Source organism: Ursus americanus, chromosome X, assembly GCF_024610735.1.
Source record: "Ursus americanus isolate L20-20 chromosome X, mUrsAme1.1.p, whole genome shotgun sequence".
NCBI lineage: Eukaryota > Metazoa > Chordata > Mammalia > Carnivora > Ursidae > Ursus > Ursus americanus.
Window position 1 is genome coordinate 38,677,042 of NC_142164.1, and position 13,190 is coordinate 38,690,231.

General features: G+C 46.5%; 1 protein-coding gene across 3 annotated transcripts in view; it reads left to right on the plus strand.

The window, feature by feature from the left end:
• The window catches only part of COL4A6 (collagen type IV alpha 6 chain), a 263,291-nt gene that overhangs the window by 192,897 nt on the left and 57,204 nt on the right, over positions 1-13,190 (plus strand). For all 3 annotated transcript variants that reach the window (XM_087859876.1, XM_087859878.1, XM_087859877.1), the window contains exons 4-5: positions 8,868-9,002; positions 10,209-10,253. In XM_087859876.1, the coding sequence (XP_087716002.1) occupies positions 8,868-9,002; positions 10,209-10,253 (180 nt within the window). The remainder of the gene's footprint in view (positions 1-8,867; positions 9,003-10,208; positions 10,254-13,190) is intronic.

The window sequence follows — 13,190 nt, forward strand, 5'->3', positions numbered from 1 at the left end:
ACAATGATCATCAAATTAGTATCCTGTGCCTCTATTCCTTTTTCTGTTCCTAATTTAATATGCTAGCATTAGGGACTCATAGCACATCAGAATTTGTCTACACGAGCCTAGTAAACTGTCCATTACCCACAGAGCAATTAAAGAGGCCATTTTAACTGTAGAACAATTAAAGAAGGAGGAGGAAGAGGAGGAGGGGGAGGGAGAGGAGGAGGGGGATGGGGACGGGGGAGGAAAAGGGAAGAAATTAAACAAAAAGCTATCTCCTCTTTTCTTTAAGTTCTGGGGAGTGCCATTCCTTGAACTGCCTTTTAGGACTTCAGTTATTAATTCCATTAAGTGAGTTTCTGTTAAATATTACCTGTTCCAGTGAAAAGATTGGGCAAATTGAGATCAGTTGTCCTGCTATCAGTGAAAATGACAATATTTTCTGCCCAGAATAGCTCTCACTGCCCCTTTGCAAGTGGGTTTGGGATTCCACATTCAGAGCAAGGTAGCTTGGTGGAAAAAGTAGAGGCTTTTGTACCACCAACATTAGCTTCACCAGTTGCCTGATATGTGACCTCAAGCAGGTTCCTTACCCGCTCTGTATTTGGATTTCAGTTTCCTTACCTGTAAAATGAGTCTAATATCCACCCATTGGGGCTGTTAGAGAGATGGATTAGAGTTGATGGGACTTAGGAAGTGCTTGGTAGAAAGAAGGTCATTATTATGTTTTAGAAGAGGCATCTTAGGGGTGTCTGGCTGGCTCAGTTGGTAGAGCTTACGACTCTCAATTGCAGGGTCATGAGTTCAAGCCCCACGCTGGGCAAGGAGGCTACTTTAAAAATTTTTTTTTAATTAAAAAAATATAGAAGAGAAATGTGAATAAATAGGTAGAAGGGAGGGATGCAGAGTGTTGCCCAGCAAGAGTTAACTTTATCACTCTGGGAGGTGTCTTTCTGAAAATTTCAACACGCTCACAATAGCCACTGGAATGGGTGTGTGTGTCTTTGCAAACAAAACGTGTAGATGCATGTCTTCATGCCTGGGCTGGCTGCTTTAAACACTGATTATAGCTTAAGAAATAGAAAATAAATGTGTTTTCATTTGGGTGTTGAGGGCAAGCCTCTGATACTGCTTCTTAGCCGTGACAGGCACTAACAATTTGGGGGGTTCACAATTTGCTAGACACCAATCACCATTTATTTTTGTATGTACGTAGATGGGCAGGGTTACTGCCCTTGCTGGCAAACTGTGGATGATGCTACCATTATCAAACTGAACCAGGGCTTCCTTGGCCACAAAATGGGTCTGTCTGTATGATATGAGTCTTTGTCATACACTAGACCTATTCTTTGCCTACTGGTGTTCTTTCTCCCTTATTTATTTCTGCACACAATGCTAGCCCGTTAGTACTATTACAAGGAGAGTGGAGTGGATGGCTGTCTCCATATGTTGCAACAGAAGGAGCAGAGTTGATTGCGAGGCCCCGGTACCAGCTCTGCCACTGACCAACTGTCTGACATTCGCAAGCCCAGTTGGCTAACTGCTTTGCAGCTTGGTGCCCTCAGCCTACCACCCAGATATATTGTGATCTTCCAAAGGAATGGTGAGAGAAAAAGTGTCCTGAAGTGTCTTAAGTATTCTGACCTTGGGGGTGTTATCATTAGTTTCTTTCTTACCATATATTTCATGGCTAGGAGAGAGACTCCAGCTACTTAGGCCAGAGTCTGCTAACTTCTTGCATTTCCTCTGCCCCAGCCCTATGGCTAAGATAGGAATTCCAGTTGGAACGTGACGACAAAGTGTAGAGTTCAAGCCATCTAGTTCCTAGGCTGGAGGTCAGGGATCTCTGCTTCATTTTCCCCAAAGGCACATAGGGCTTTTTCAGGATAGCAACAAAGTCCTTTAATCTAATTTTTCCCTTAGCTAATGAGACTTGGAGGTAGCCTTCTGGAAGATTCCCAAGTGCACATTTAATTCTGTATTTTCGTTCATTCCACGGGTACACCTCAAAATAGAGTGTCTACTGCATACCAGACATAGCATCTCTGGAGATACCATGGTAAAGGTGTCAACTGAGCACCCTGCCCTCTCAGACCTTCAATCTAGCGAGAGCAACAGGTGCAGAATATCTCCTTACATGTCCCCAGGTACTTTAATTCTCACTTCTCCAAAGGTGGACTCCTCATCTTACACCCAAGACTCTTCTTCACCTAGGCTTCTTCATGTCAGCAAAGAGATCCACTCAGTTGCCCAATGAAGAAACCAGGGAGTCATCCTTCACACCTTCAGTCTAACCCACCAATTCCAATCTAGCACCACATTTTATTGTTTTTACCCTCTGAAATATCTCTCAAATCTATCTTCTCCCTGTATTCTCTTGCACAAACCTAGTCCAGGTCACCGTTATTTCTCTCCAGGAGCTCACAGCCTCCTCACTGGGGTCTATATCTCTGGTCTTACTGCTCCCTCCACTCCCTTCCTTTATGTGTAGAGTTGATACTGTATGGACTTTGGTTAAGTTCCTTTCCCTTTTTGGGCATCAGCTTCTCCATCCTGAACAGAATGAGTTCCTAAGTCTTGTACAGCAATCTTTTCTATGGTTCTGTGATCAGATGGTTCTCGATTGCACTCTGGTGCGGCTATCTAGACTTCCAATGAAGGTATTGCTGTGCCTGACCACTGACTTCTCAGTGTGCATATTCATTCATTCATTTCTCCATTCATTCAGCATTTACTGAGCTCCCATTGTGTACCAGGCACTGTACTCAGCACAGGTGATTCAGTGGGAAATAAGACACGCAGGACTTGTCCTCAAGGAGCTCAGTCTGTTGGGGGATATAGACACAAACAGGCAATCTAGCCTTCTGTGGGGTGGGGATAATCATAGAAGCCTCCCTGGAGGAGCCAATATCTTTTTAAAATTATTTTTTATTTTCTTTTAGAGAAAGAGAGAGAGAGCATGTGCAAGTGAGCAAGAGGGGGTGAGGGGTAGAGGGAGAGGGAGAGAGAGAATCTTAAGCAGGCTCCACACCCAATGTGGGGCCCAAGGTGGGGCTCAATGCAAGACTCGATCTCATGACCCTGAGATCATGACCTGAGTCAAAATCAAGAGTCAGACGCTTAACTGACTGAGCCACCCAGGTGCCCCTGGAGGAGCTGGTATCTTTTTTGGAGGCCAAATGATAAATAGGAGCTAAGCAGGAGAGCAGAGACATGTACAAAGTCCCTGGAGCAGGATGCTAAAAGAAAGTAAAGCGAGATTGGAGAATGGCAGACCAACTGGGAGGCTGTGGCAACACTCTAAGGGGAGACATGACGAAGACCTGGATGAAGACCTTGGCGATAGAGAGAAATGGACAGGTTTGAGTTGTATTTTGAAGGTGGAATTCACAGTCCTTGCTGGTGGATGGGATGCAGAAGATAAGGGGAGAAAGGTCATGGAGAACCATTGGATTTTTGGTTTGGTCAACTTTGTGGATAGACTGTCGTTTGCTGAGTTAGTTTCATTAAATCAAGAGGAAGAAGCTAGTTTTGAGAATGGGGTTGAGGAGGAGAAGATGATGAGTTCAGCTTTGGTCATGTTGAGTTTGGGATGGTATATCCAGGTGGAGAGGCCTAGTAAGCCATTAGTTACAAGGATATGGCACATGAGAAGAGCAATTGGGGCTGGAAGTTCAGATCGGGGAGTCATTAGCATGTAGAAGAAGTGCCTTTAGGAGAAGGAGCAGACACTGAAGAGCTGAGTGCCCAGGAGAGCCAAGACACCAACACCAAGAAAGGGGGCAATGCTCTCACAGATGTGGGGTGCTGGCACACATGCTCATTCATTCCTGGGCACACATCCCTGCCCCAAAGAGAGTTTCTCAATGATATCTGTGTATCTCCCACTTAGACTTAAGAGAAGGAACATTAAAAGTACTCAGTCATAACTTCTCCATTTTACCATAAATGTTACCTAAAGAGGAAAGGGAACGGATATTTTCATGCTACTTGCCAGGAGTTCATTAACTCACTTAAATGCCTACAATAACCCTACGCAGACCTATTATTTCTCAGACCTCTAGAGACTTGGTGGTTAAGTCACTTGCCCGAGGTCACCTAGCTATTCCATGACAGTAAGGAGATTTGACTCCAGCTCTGTCTGACGCCAGATCCAGCACCATGATACCAGGTCACAATAGGACACCGCCCCCTGCTATATAATGGGACTCTCCCGAAGGCCCGTGCACACTCCCTTTTCCCTCCTGCTTCATAGATATCATTTGCATCCCCTAGCTTAATGCTTTCTCTCCATTAAAATACAAATCCCCTTGGGGAGAAGTAAAGCTCTAAGTTGTTCTCAGTCATTTATGCCTCAGTGGCAATGAGTTTCAGATTCTTCCGTAGGCATAAATTTTAATTTGATGGGAGAAGGACACTGGAAACTTCACGGAGGGATAAAAAGACAGAAAGGGGGCCAGTAAGAAAAAGCCAGCCCCCTTTGTTTCACACCCATACCTAGTCTGAGGCATGTGCTTTTAAGATTCCTCGATGCTATTTCTGCGCATGTGTGCCACAGCAGTCTCCCCTTCTCCATGGTTTTGCTTTCCGTGGTTTTAGTCACCCGTGGTCAACCATGATCCGGAAGCAGATGATCCTCCTTCTGCTCTAGGTGAGAAGGTCATAGTAGCCTGATGCTACGTCACAATGCCTACGTTGTTCCCCCTCACTTCACCTCATCATGTAGGCATTTTGTCATCTCACATCATTCCAAGAAGGGTGAGTCCAGAACAGTAAGATGTTTTGAGAGAGACCACATTTACATAACATTTTTTACAGCACGATTGTTAATAATTGCTCTATTTTATTATTATTGTCAATCTTGTGCTGTGCCTGGTTTACAAATTAAACTTTATTCCAGGTACGTATGTACAGGATATGACAGTGTGAGTGTATATATAGGGTTAGGTACTGTCATGGAACGCATACCCACAAGTAAGGAGGGACTACTGTCTTTTATACACAGACCCATTTTGGGTCTGTTACCCCACTGATGCAGGGCTGGAGCTGTGGGTGTGGTCTGATCTAAGGTGACCCGAAACTGCATACTAACCCCAATGCCCTGTGGTCAGCAGGAGGGAGCCAGCCCGGGCTTCACTCAGACACTGTAGTTGCTGGCCTCAGGCGCAAGTCCCAGGTCGGTCTCTTGAGAATTAGACCCTGCTGCGCATATTTAAAATCCCTAGCAGATGGAGGCAGGAGAGCTTGTTGGAAAGACTTGGAGGAGTCCCTTCTGCCCTGTCTGGGTCTATTTGCCAAAATAAATGACATGTATCAGGGCAGGGCATTGGTCCAAGCCCATTGAAATTCTGCTAGCCATCCAAACAGTGATGGTGTTTCAGATTGGTTCTGTGAAATGATCAGAGTTAGGAAGAGAGAAATGATGTGTGAGCATCTGGCTGCCGCAGCCTACTGACGGGGACAGTCCCAGGGGCGGGCCCGGGGTAAGGGGGGCAGCCTCAAGGACCCCCTAGGACATCTGCCACTGGCGAGCAAGGAAAGAGCCCCACGCTGGCAGCAGGCAGTCTGGTTTGGGTCCCATGCCGATCTCCTCACTAGCTGTGCGACCCGAACAAGCCCTTCCCCTTCTCTCGCCCTCTTTCTTCCCCCCGTGTAGAAAATAGAACCTAGATGAAATGGTCTCCAAGGGCCCTTTCTGCTCGAACATTCTGTGACTTCTCTGACACTGGTTTGATTTCTTTTTATTTGTAACGAGAAAGGCCCACCCTCCCACCTGCTTATCCGCAGCGGCTGTGTTCTCACACTGACCTCTGCTGGCCATTATGAAAAGTGCCACCGATAGCTTCTCTGGAGGACCAAAAAACAATAATAATAATAATCGCAGTTCATCATTGATTTAGGGTTAAGCTTCAGCCGTAGAGTAGGCACAGAGACAGGAACCCTGTGCCTTGGAGACGAGCGAAAAAGAACACACAGCTGGAAGCACAGAGGAAGCATATCTAGGGATGGCTGACAAGACAACCCACAAAACAAACGTCTCTCGCTTCTTTCCATTGCCATCTTGGTCTGTTCACCGCACTCTGTGCCACTGTATGACGGGACCGCAGTGGAAAGAGTCCTCGTCTCGCATCCTATGGCTGCGGACTCCAGAAGGGCCTGGCACCCCGCTAAGGAGGCAGTTCTAGGCTAGTAGTACCTCAGAGGCCTCTGAGACATCCCTCAAGCCCCGCTTCTGGCCCTTAGGTGGGTCTGAGAGGTTTCTAGCTGGATCAGCCCAGAGCCTGTATCTCGGAGGTACGCATGCCCCTGTGGGGGGCCATTTGAGAAGCCCCTTTGGAAAAAGAATTAGAATCCAAAGAATCCACGAGTCCTTTAAGAGACTCACTTTAAGCTCTCTGTGGCAAATTCAGCATGGCGGGCCAGCCAAGAGAGAGCGGGTGGGCCAGGGAATCCTGCCTTTTCTGGATGGAATCAGGTTTCCTGTTAAGTCCAGCCCTAGAATCGCCTCACTCCTGTGTCTCCTTAGTTACTCTTGCTGAGCGCGTGCTCACAAAGGCAAGAGACCAGAGTTGGAGTGTGCCTGCCAGGCCCTGCTCAGGCCCTGCTCAGGCCCTAGTGATGTGAGCAAGATGGGAACTGGACCACTCCACAGTCTGCTCTCTCAGTCTAATGGTTTATTGGGCTCTCCACCTCCCATCCTTCGATGTGGGAAAGCTTTGGGCAGGCCTCAGATTTGGGTCAAGCATTCAGTGCCCTGCCTGCATCCTCTCTGCTAGTAATAACCTGGCCTCAGCAAGCCCATCCTGGCCCCCATCCTCCCACCAACCAGTCCCCTCCTCCCCCAACAGCTGGTTCTTATCTGTCTCCCTTGTTCCAGCCTCAAGCAGGCTGCCCTGGCCTCCTGCTGACACACACATGGTCTCCTGAATGCTCATGGATGAGTTTCAGCCCTGAAATGCTGCCTTCCTGCCATCTGTCCATGTCCCCAAATCTCTGAGCATTCCCTATTCGCTCCTCCATCAAGTCTTCAGTGTTCCTTCCTTGCCTTCCAGGCCCGCCTCAGTTGGGGCCCCCTCAGCTTTTCCATTGTGGGCTATGACTTCCCCCAGCCATGGACAGAACGTAGGCATTTCACAAACCCTCCATGGCCAACCTTTTCTTTTGCTCCTGGACCACTTGGGCTCTGTTCTAGACTTGTACTGTTTGCTGTCGTTTTGTGGACATTAGCCTTGAAAGCTAGGCCTACCTTTTGGACTTCATTAATCCGCAACACCCCAGCATTATTTTTTTTTTAAAAATTGGTCTTGGTCTTTTTCTTTTTATAATATATACATAAAATATACATAAAATATAAATATATTAAAAACTTCCAAGAGTAATAAATACCAGACTCATTATAAACAAAATTCCAACAATGGGGGGGTAAAAGCATACAAAGTGAAAGTTCTCATCCCACTCCATTATTGCTTGAAGAAAGCCCATTAAGCACTCCGCAACCTAGCACCCTTTAGAGATTGTACATTGGGTGCTGGAGAAGGTTGATGGGTGGTGGGTGGTACTTCCAGAAAATTGCAGCTTCTAGGGAAGAACATCTCCGTACTTCGTTGGATGAGTTGTTAGTCTTCGTGGGCCTGATTGACACTGGAAATTTGACTCCAAAGGCCCCGCACAGCTGGCGACCATTTGCATCTCCAGTACGTGACTGGAGAAAAGCTGTTTCCAGCCTTTTAAAAAGTAACCGTTGAAGGTAAATATTAAAGGGCATGTCTAATGGGCTTTTCTGAGTTTTTCGCAGATCTATAGGAAATTGCAGATAGTCAGTAAAAGGGCCAAGAGGTGGAGAGGGGAAGCGTTCATGAAAACAGGCTCTCTACCTGGTATGGCGTTGTGTTCTCTGAGAGGTAATACACATTAATAATGATTTTCATCTTTCTGCCAAGAATATTCAGTACCTACTGGGATTTGTTCTAAATGATAGACCAGCCCGCCTGTGTTGCATCCACTGGGGTTAATTCTCTGTCTCGGTCAGCTTTGAAATGTCAGCCTGAACTCTCAGACTTAATTGTTACACACTTTATAACTAAGGCATTCAAAATCCTCAAGCTGCTCCCTCTTGCTATCATAATTGATACTTACTGGATAGTCTCAGGCTTCTTGAATTTTACACATTCAACATTCTACAGATGGTGGGTTAAAGGGAAAGAGGGAGAGATAGAGAAGGAACAAATAAAGAGTGTGTGTGTGTGTGCACGTGCTTGTGTGTGCGTGTGCATGTGCATGCACACGTGTGCGTGTTCCCTGTAAGCATCTGTTTCCAGTGGCAGCGATCGGGCCCTGAGATCTGCAAACATAGATGAGCTTTCCCAGGTTGGTCAGCCCATGGGTTTCTGGGTTCTCCCCTCTCTGGATCTTTCTCCCCTCTCTGGAACCCTCGAGGCAATGTTCTTTAGGCCTAGCCATTTCTGGACTTCACTGCAAATATGGGGTTGGCCATTTGAATGTGAGTTATAAAATGTCACGAAGCTCTCCAGCGTTCTGTTCTTTCACTATTTTGACAATCCGATGGATGGCCTGGCATTAACTAGGAAGAGGACAATATTATCCCGCCTGAATAACTAATCTCCTAAGAAGTACAAAGTTGAAGGATCTTGGTGCACATGAATCTTATTAAATGTGCTTATAAAATATGTTCTATCCAAATAAGCTTAGCAGCCCCGAAAATAGCCTTTTCTGATCCGTGTCTGGAACTTTGGCATGCTTTACAGATCTCTAAGCCAAAATTATTTAGTGAAGTGATGACAGCGTTCTGTGTGCATGGGAAAATGGGAAATGTTGATGTTGAGCCCTCTATTGGCTAATTGCACCCCTTCTCTCCATCTTAGGGGCGACCGGGACCAATCGGAATTCAAGGTCCAACGGGTCCTCAAGGATTTGCCGGCCCTAGTGGTTTAGCCGGGTTGAAAGGAGAAAGGGGCTCCCCAGGGCCCCTGGGACCATATGGACCAAAAGGAGATAAGGTAAAAACACCAGAGCTTGGTTTTTCTTTGACTAGGGGACCATAGGGATGAAGGTGAAAGGTTCTAAATCTCAGTTCTGTTCATTTTTGGAAATAATACTAATCCTGAGTACCTTGGTGCCAGGCTGCAGACTTTAATAAGGAACAGGATGGGGATATGCTGCTAATGGATCAACCCATTTCTAGAGAGACCCTCATGGCAAGCAAGCCATAAAGTGCATGTGTTGGCTACTCGCTAGATAAGTGAGCTTGCTGGGGTGGGATTTCAGGTGGGCGCAAGGTGGGCATGGGTCAGAAGTTCAATCAGCTGGCCAGGAGAGGTCAGGAATCCAAGCAAGGAGACTGGGAAACAAGGTGTCAGAATGCTGGGAAGGAATCTGGGCCACAAAGGTAGGGAAAGAGATGCAAGAAAGGAGATTGATCATGTCATGGTAGCTGGCTGAGTTTAGCAGCTTAATTTATGTTCCCTGCAGATTTTAATCACCTCCTATTTACCCCACTGCTAAGGGAGGGATTCCCACCCTAGGGTTCTGGGGATGGCAGAAGACATGATTCCTGACGCTGCATGGAAGAGATTGACAGCAGGCTTATTAATCACCTATACTCAGCACAGGGTAGAAGGACATCACACACCATGTGGGCAACGTGGGTGGGGGTGCACTCTGGAACAGAATAAACCAAAAGAGGCTGTGGGAGGAAGCCTTTGTAGTGTCAAAAGGGTGAGGTGCCCCTTGGTTCCCAAGGGAGGATGTGGTTGGCTTGTTTGAATAATTCAATGGGCCATCAGGGACTGAAACCTACAACTCAGGGGTAAACAGGAACTGCACCTGCTCTGTTTGATAAAGAGGGCCATTTGCCTAGGAGACCTTATCTATGGAAGGAGGGGAAACAGGAGAACCTGGGGCTAGGCCTTTAGAGGTCCTCCCGGTTTTCCCGGATGTCAAAGCAGCATGTAATATCAAGCCATTATTTTCAGTTGGGTGCCATACTGCTTAAGATAAAATCTGGTCCCAGAACACAGACATATTTAAGACCTTGGGTAGAGGCAAGTGATCCCCTGGACCTGGAGTAGGGAGCAAGGTGACACAATGTGGAGAGTGAGGTGCACAACACATCTTAAGTCATGAATCATGTGAACGAACCCACTGGACCTAGTGGAGATCAATTAGATTGTCTCTTACCTTTCTCTTCCTATTCCTTGTTTTAGGGTCCCATGGGAGTTCCTGGCTTTCTCGGCATCAATGGGATTCCGGTGAGTTTGTCCACAGAGGCATTTTTCAATGCCACTTCTAGATCGTGCCTCACAGCACATGCACCTTGGCCTTCACCACATCCTGTTTCACACACACATGCTCTGGGTCAAGTGTTGAGACGCGCGTGATCAGGTTTGAAGAGAAGTGGTCGCACACACTTTCCCAGGGATTTAGTTACAGGTAGCACTAAATCAGCCTGCTAGGACATGTGCAGGCATAGCTGTCAATATCTTGGCCAAAAAAGAGTTAGGTCTTATGGGTTGAGGGGAGCTTTAACTGGGGATGATGTGTGGAGACACACATCAGAGCGCACGTGTACTCATTATAAGAAATTAAGGGAAAAAATATTAAGAGGATACATAAAATTAGACAGGAATATACTCAGTGGTATCTTGATACATTTCATTCCAGTAATTTGTTCTCTTCAGCCTTATCTCATTCCAGCATGAATTTCCCTTTAGTTTTTACAGAACGACTATTCCAAAGATTGCACAGAGACAGCCCCTTCTCTTTATCCTGAGGACCTGGTTTTGCTGGAGATAAGTGAGGAATCTGTAGCTTACAGACATCTCCTTTTCCCATTTTATCCAGTCCGACCCCTTGGTTTCTCCATTTTCACCCTGTATCCTTATTTATCCCACCACTGGAGAGCCCGTGACTAACATTTTGCCAGCCTTTAGAATACAGTATTTGCACCTTGCTGCTGTCATTTTTTAGTTCTGCCTGTTGGCACGTGTCTAATAGATCTCATCTGTAGCCTGGGCTGCGTTTATCTACAGCAGTGGTTTTCAGAGAAGACCCAAAGGTCGTGTGGAAGCTCAGCGTATGGATCAGGGAAAAGTAGAGTTTCTTTGAGGGAGGTTTTAGAGCCTGCTTTTATCCTTCCAGCAACCTCTAAGGGCTTCTTCTGAACCATATCTAAGCACAGTTGGGCAAATCCTGGACTTAACAGCTTCTTCTAATATCAAGGAAGGGGGCTTAAACCTCTTTGTGCCAATCCGTAGGTATTTCTCGTGCACCCGCTAGACGCTGTCACTCTACTACGGAGATACAGAAAAAGCGTATGGATCTACCCTCAAAGATATTGTCATCTGGGGGCCCCTGGGTGGCTCAGCTGGTTAAGCATCTGCCTTCAGCTCAGGTCATGATCCCAGGGTCCTGGGATTGAGCCCCAAGTCGGGTTCCCTGCTCAGCAGGGAGTCTACTTCTCCCTTTCCCTCTGCCCCTCTCCTTGCTTGTGTGCTCTCTCTCACTCTCTCAAATAAATAAATAAAATCTTAAAAAAAAGATATCATCATCTGATCCGTTTTCTTTCCAGATCTAGTATACAGTTGTGGAGTTGGAGGACAGAAGTCTTATTTCCTTGTATTTGTTATCTGCATCAACGAATTGGCCATCACAATTCTGCATTTTATCTAACTGCAGAGTCTGCAAAATGCCCAGAAATGGACCAGCAGGGAAATAACTGGATGGGGTTAACTGTCCTTTTATGACATCCTCTGGTATTTTCCCCTGGTTGTGTTCCTATCAGCACTTTATCCAGAGTCTTTGCTCAGATTGTGTGTCTTCTGGGAGCCAGTGGGTAAGGAAAACCAGAAAGCTAGAGAGCGCCTCTTCCGTTCCTCCCGTGGAGCTGAGTGGGGGATTTGGAGCTTGCAGTGGCACCAGGCCCTTCCTCCTGCAGTCTCTTTCTAATGGGGGCTGGAAGGAAGCGAATCCTGTGACACAGAGGCTGATTCCAATTCGGAACTGGGACATTCCCCGGAGTCCAGCTGGATGCTTCTGCCTCCAGCGTGTGGCCAGGAGAGGCCTAGGGCTTGCAGGAATTGATCACTTCTCTCTGTGACTTCATTGCTTTGGAGAGTGAGGCACAGGTGTCCACATTCCTCCAAATGAATGCACTGCTCCGGACAGAAGTCCCCACTCCCTTGGCCCTTCCCTTGACCAAAGGTTGTCTATGTTTGCTTTTGACTGTTGATTGCTTTAGCTTCAGGCTCCAAGGCTCCCTTACTCTGCGAAATTATTCTCCCTTGTTCCTTCCCTCTCTTCCAGTGGTTCAAGATGTATTTATTGGGCACCTTCTGTTTGCTGCTTACCTCTCCCTTCCATATCTAATCTCCTAGGAGTCCTTGGTGTCTGTTCCATGCACTCTAGCTCCTCATTACATGTGGCCCACAGTATTACTAGCTGTCTTGTGTGATGGTCTTATCTAGCTTTCTTGAAAGCTCAGACTACATCTTCTGCTCCATTCAGAAGCTCAGAGACCTCAGGGCTGAATTCACCACATACTGGGAACGTTAGAAATATCTGCGGGACTGACTCCAACCTCTAGTGCCCACAAAGCAAAGTTGTCAGACTGGCAGGACTCCCTCAGACACAGGAAGATGTAGACACCCTTGGCCCCAGCCAGACTAATAATTTTGCTCTACTTTCGGCAGCTGAAACCAACAGCTTTCCCAACACATCTTACTAAACTGGATCACCGCACAAGTCTGATTCCCCACTTAGTATTGGCTGATCGCTAATATATGTGTCACTGGTTTTGGTCTCAAAACTCCATTGTTGCTGCCATGTAGGTAGTTTCAACATGAATGAGCAAGTAATCATTTTATGATCATCCAAGTCTGTGCACCAAGGGGCACAGCAACCAGTTGGGAGAATGAACAAACAAGAATTCATCAAGATAGCCAACATGAGAATAATGTAGACTCAGGGCGGTAGGCCTGTGGTTTTTAATGATATCACAGCTGTGCGTTGGGGCTGTTGGCACCCACAAGAAATGAATGTTTATCAACTGTTTTCAGTTCACATAAGTTGGGAGCAGAAGTTTTCAAGTTGTCTCTTGCAATGTATGTTTAGCTTTTCTCCTGGAGTTAATCTCAAACATTTCCCTTCCTAGAGACTCGTAAATGAACACACCAGATTTATATCTTCAA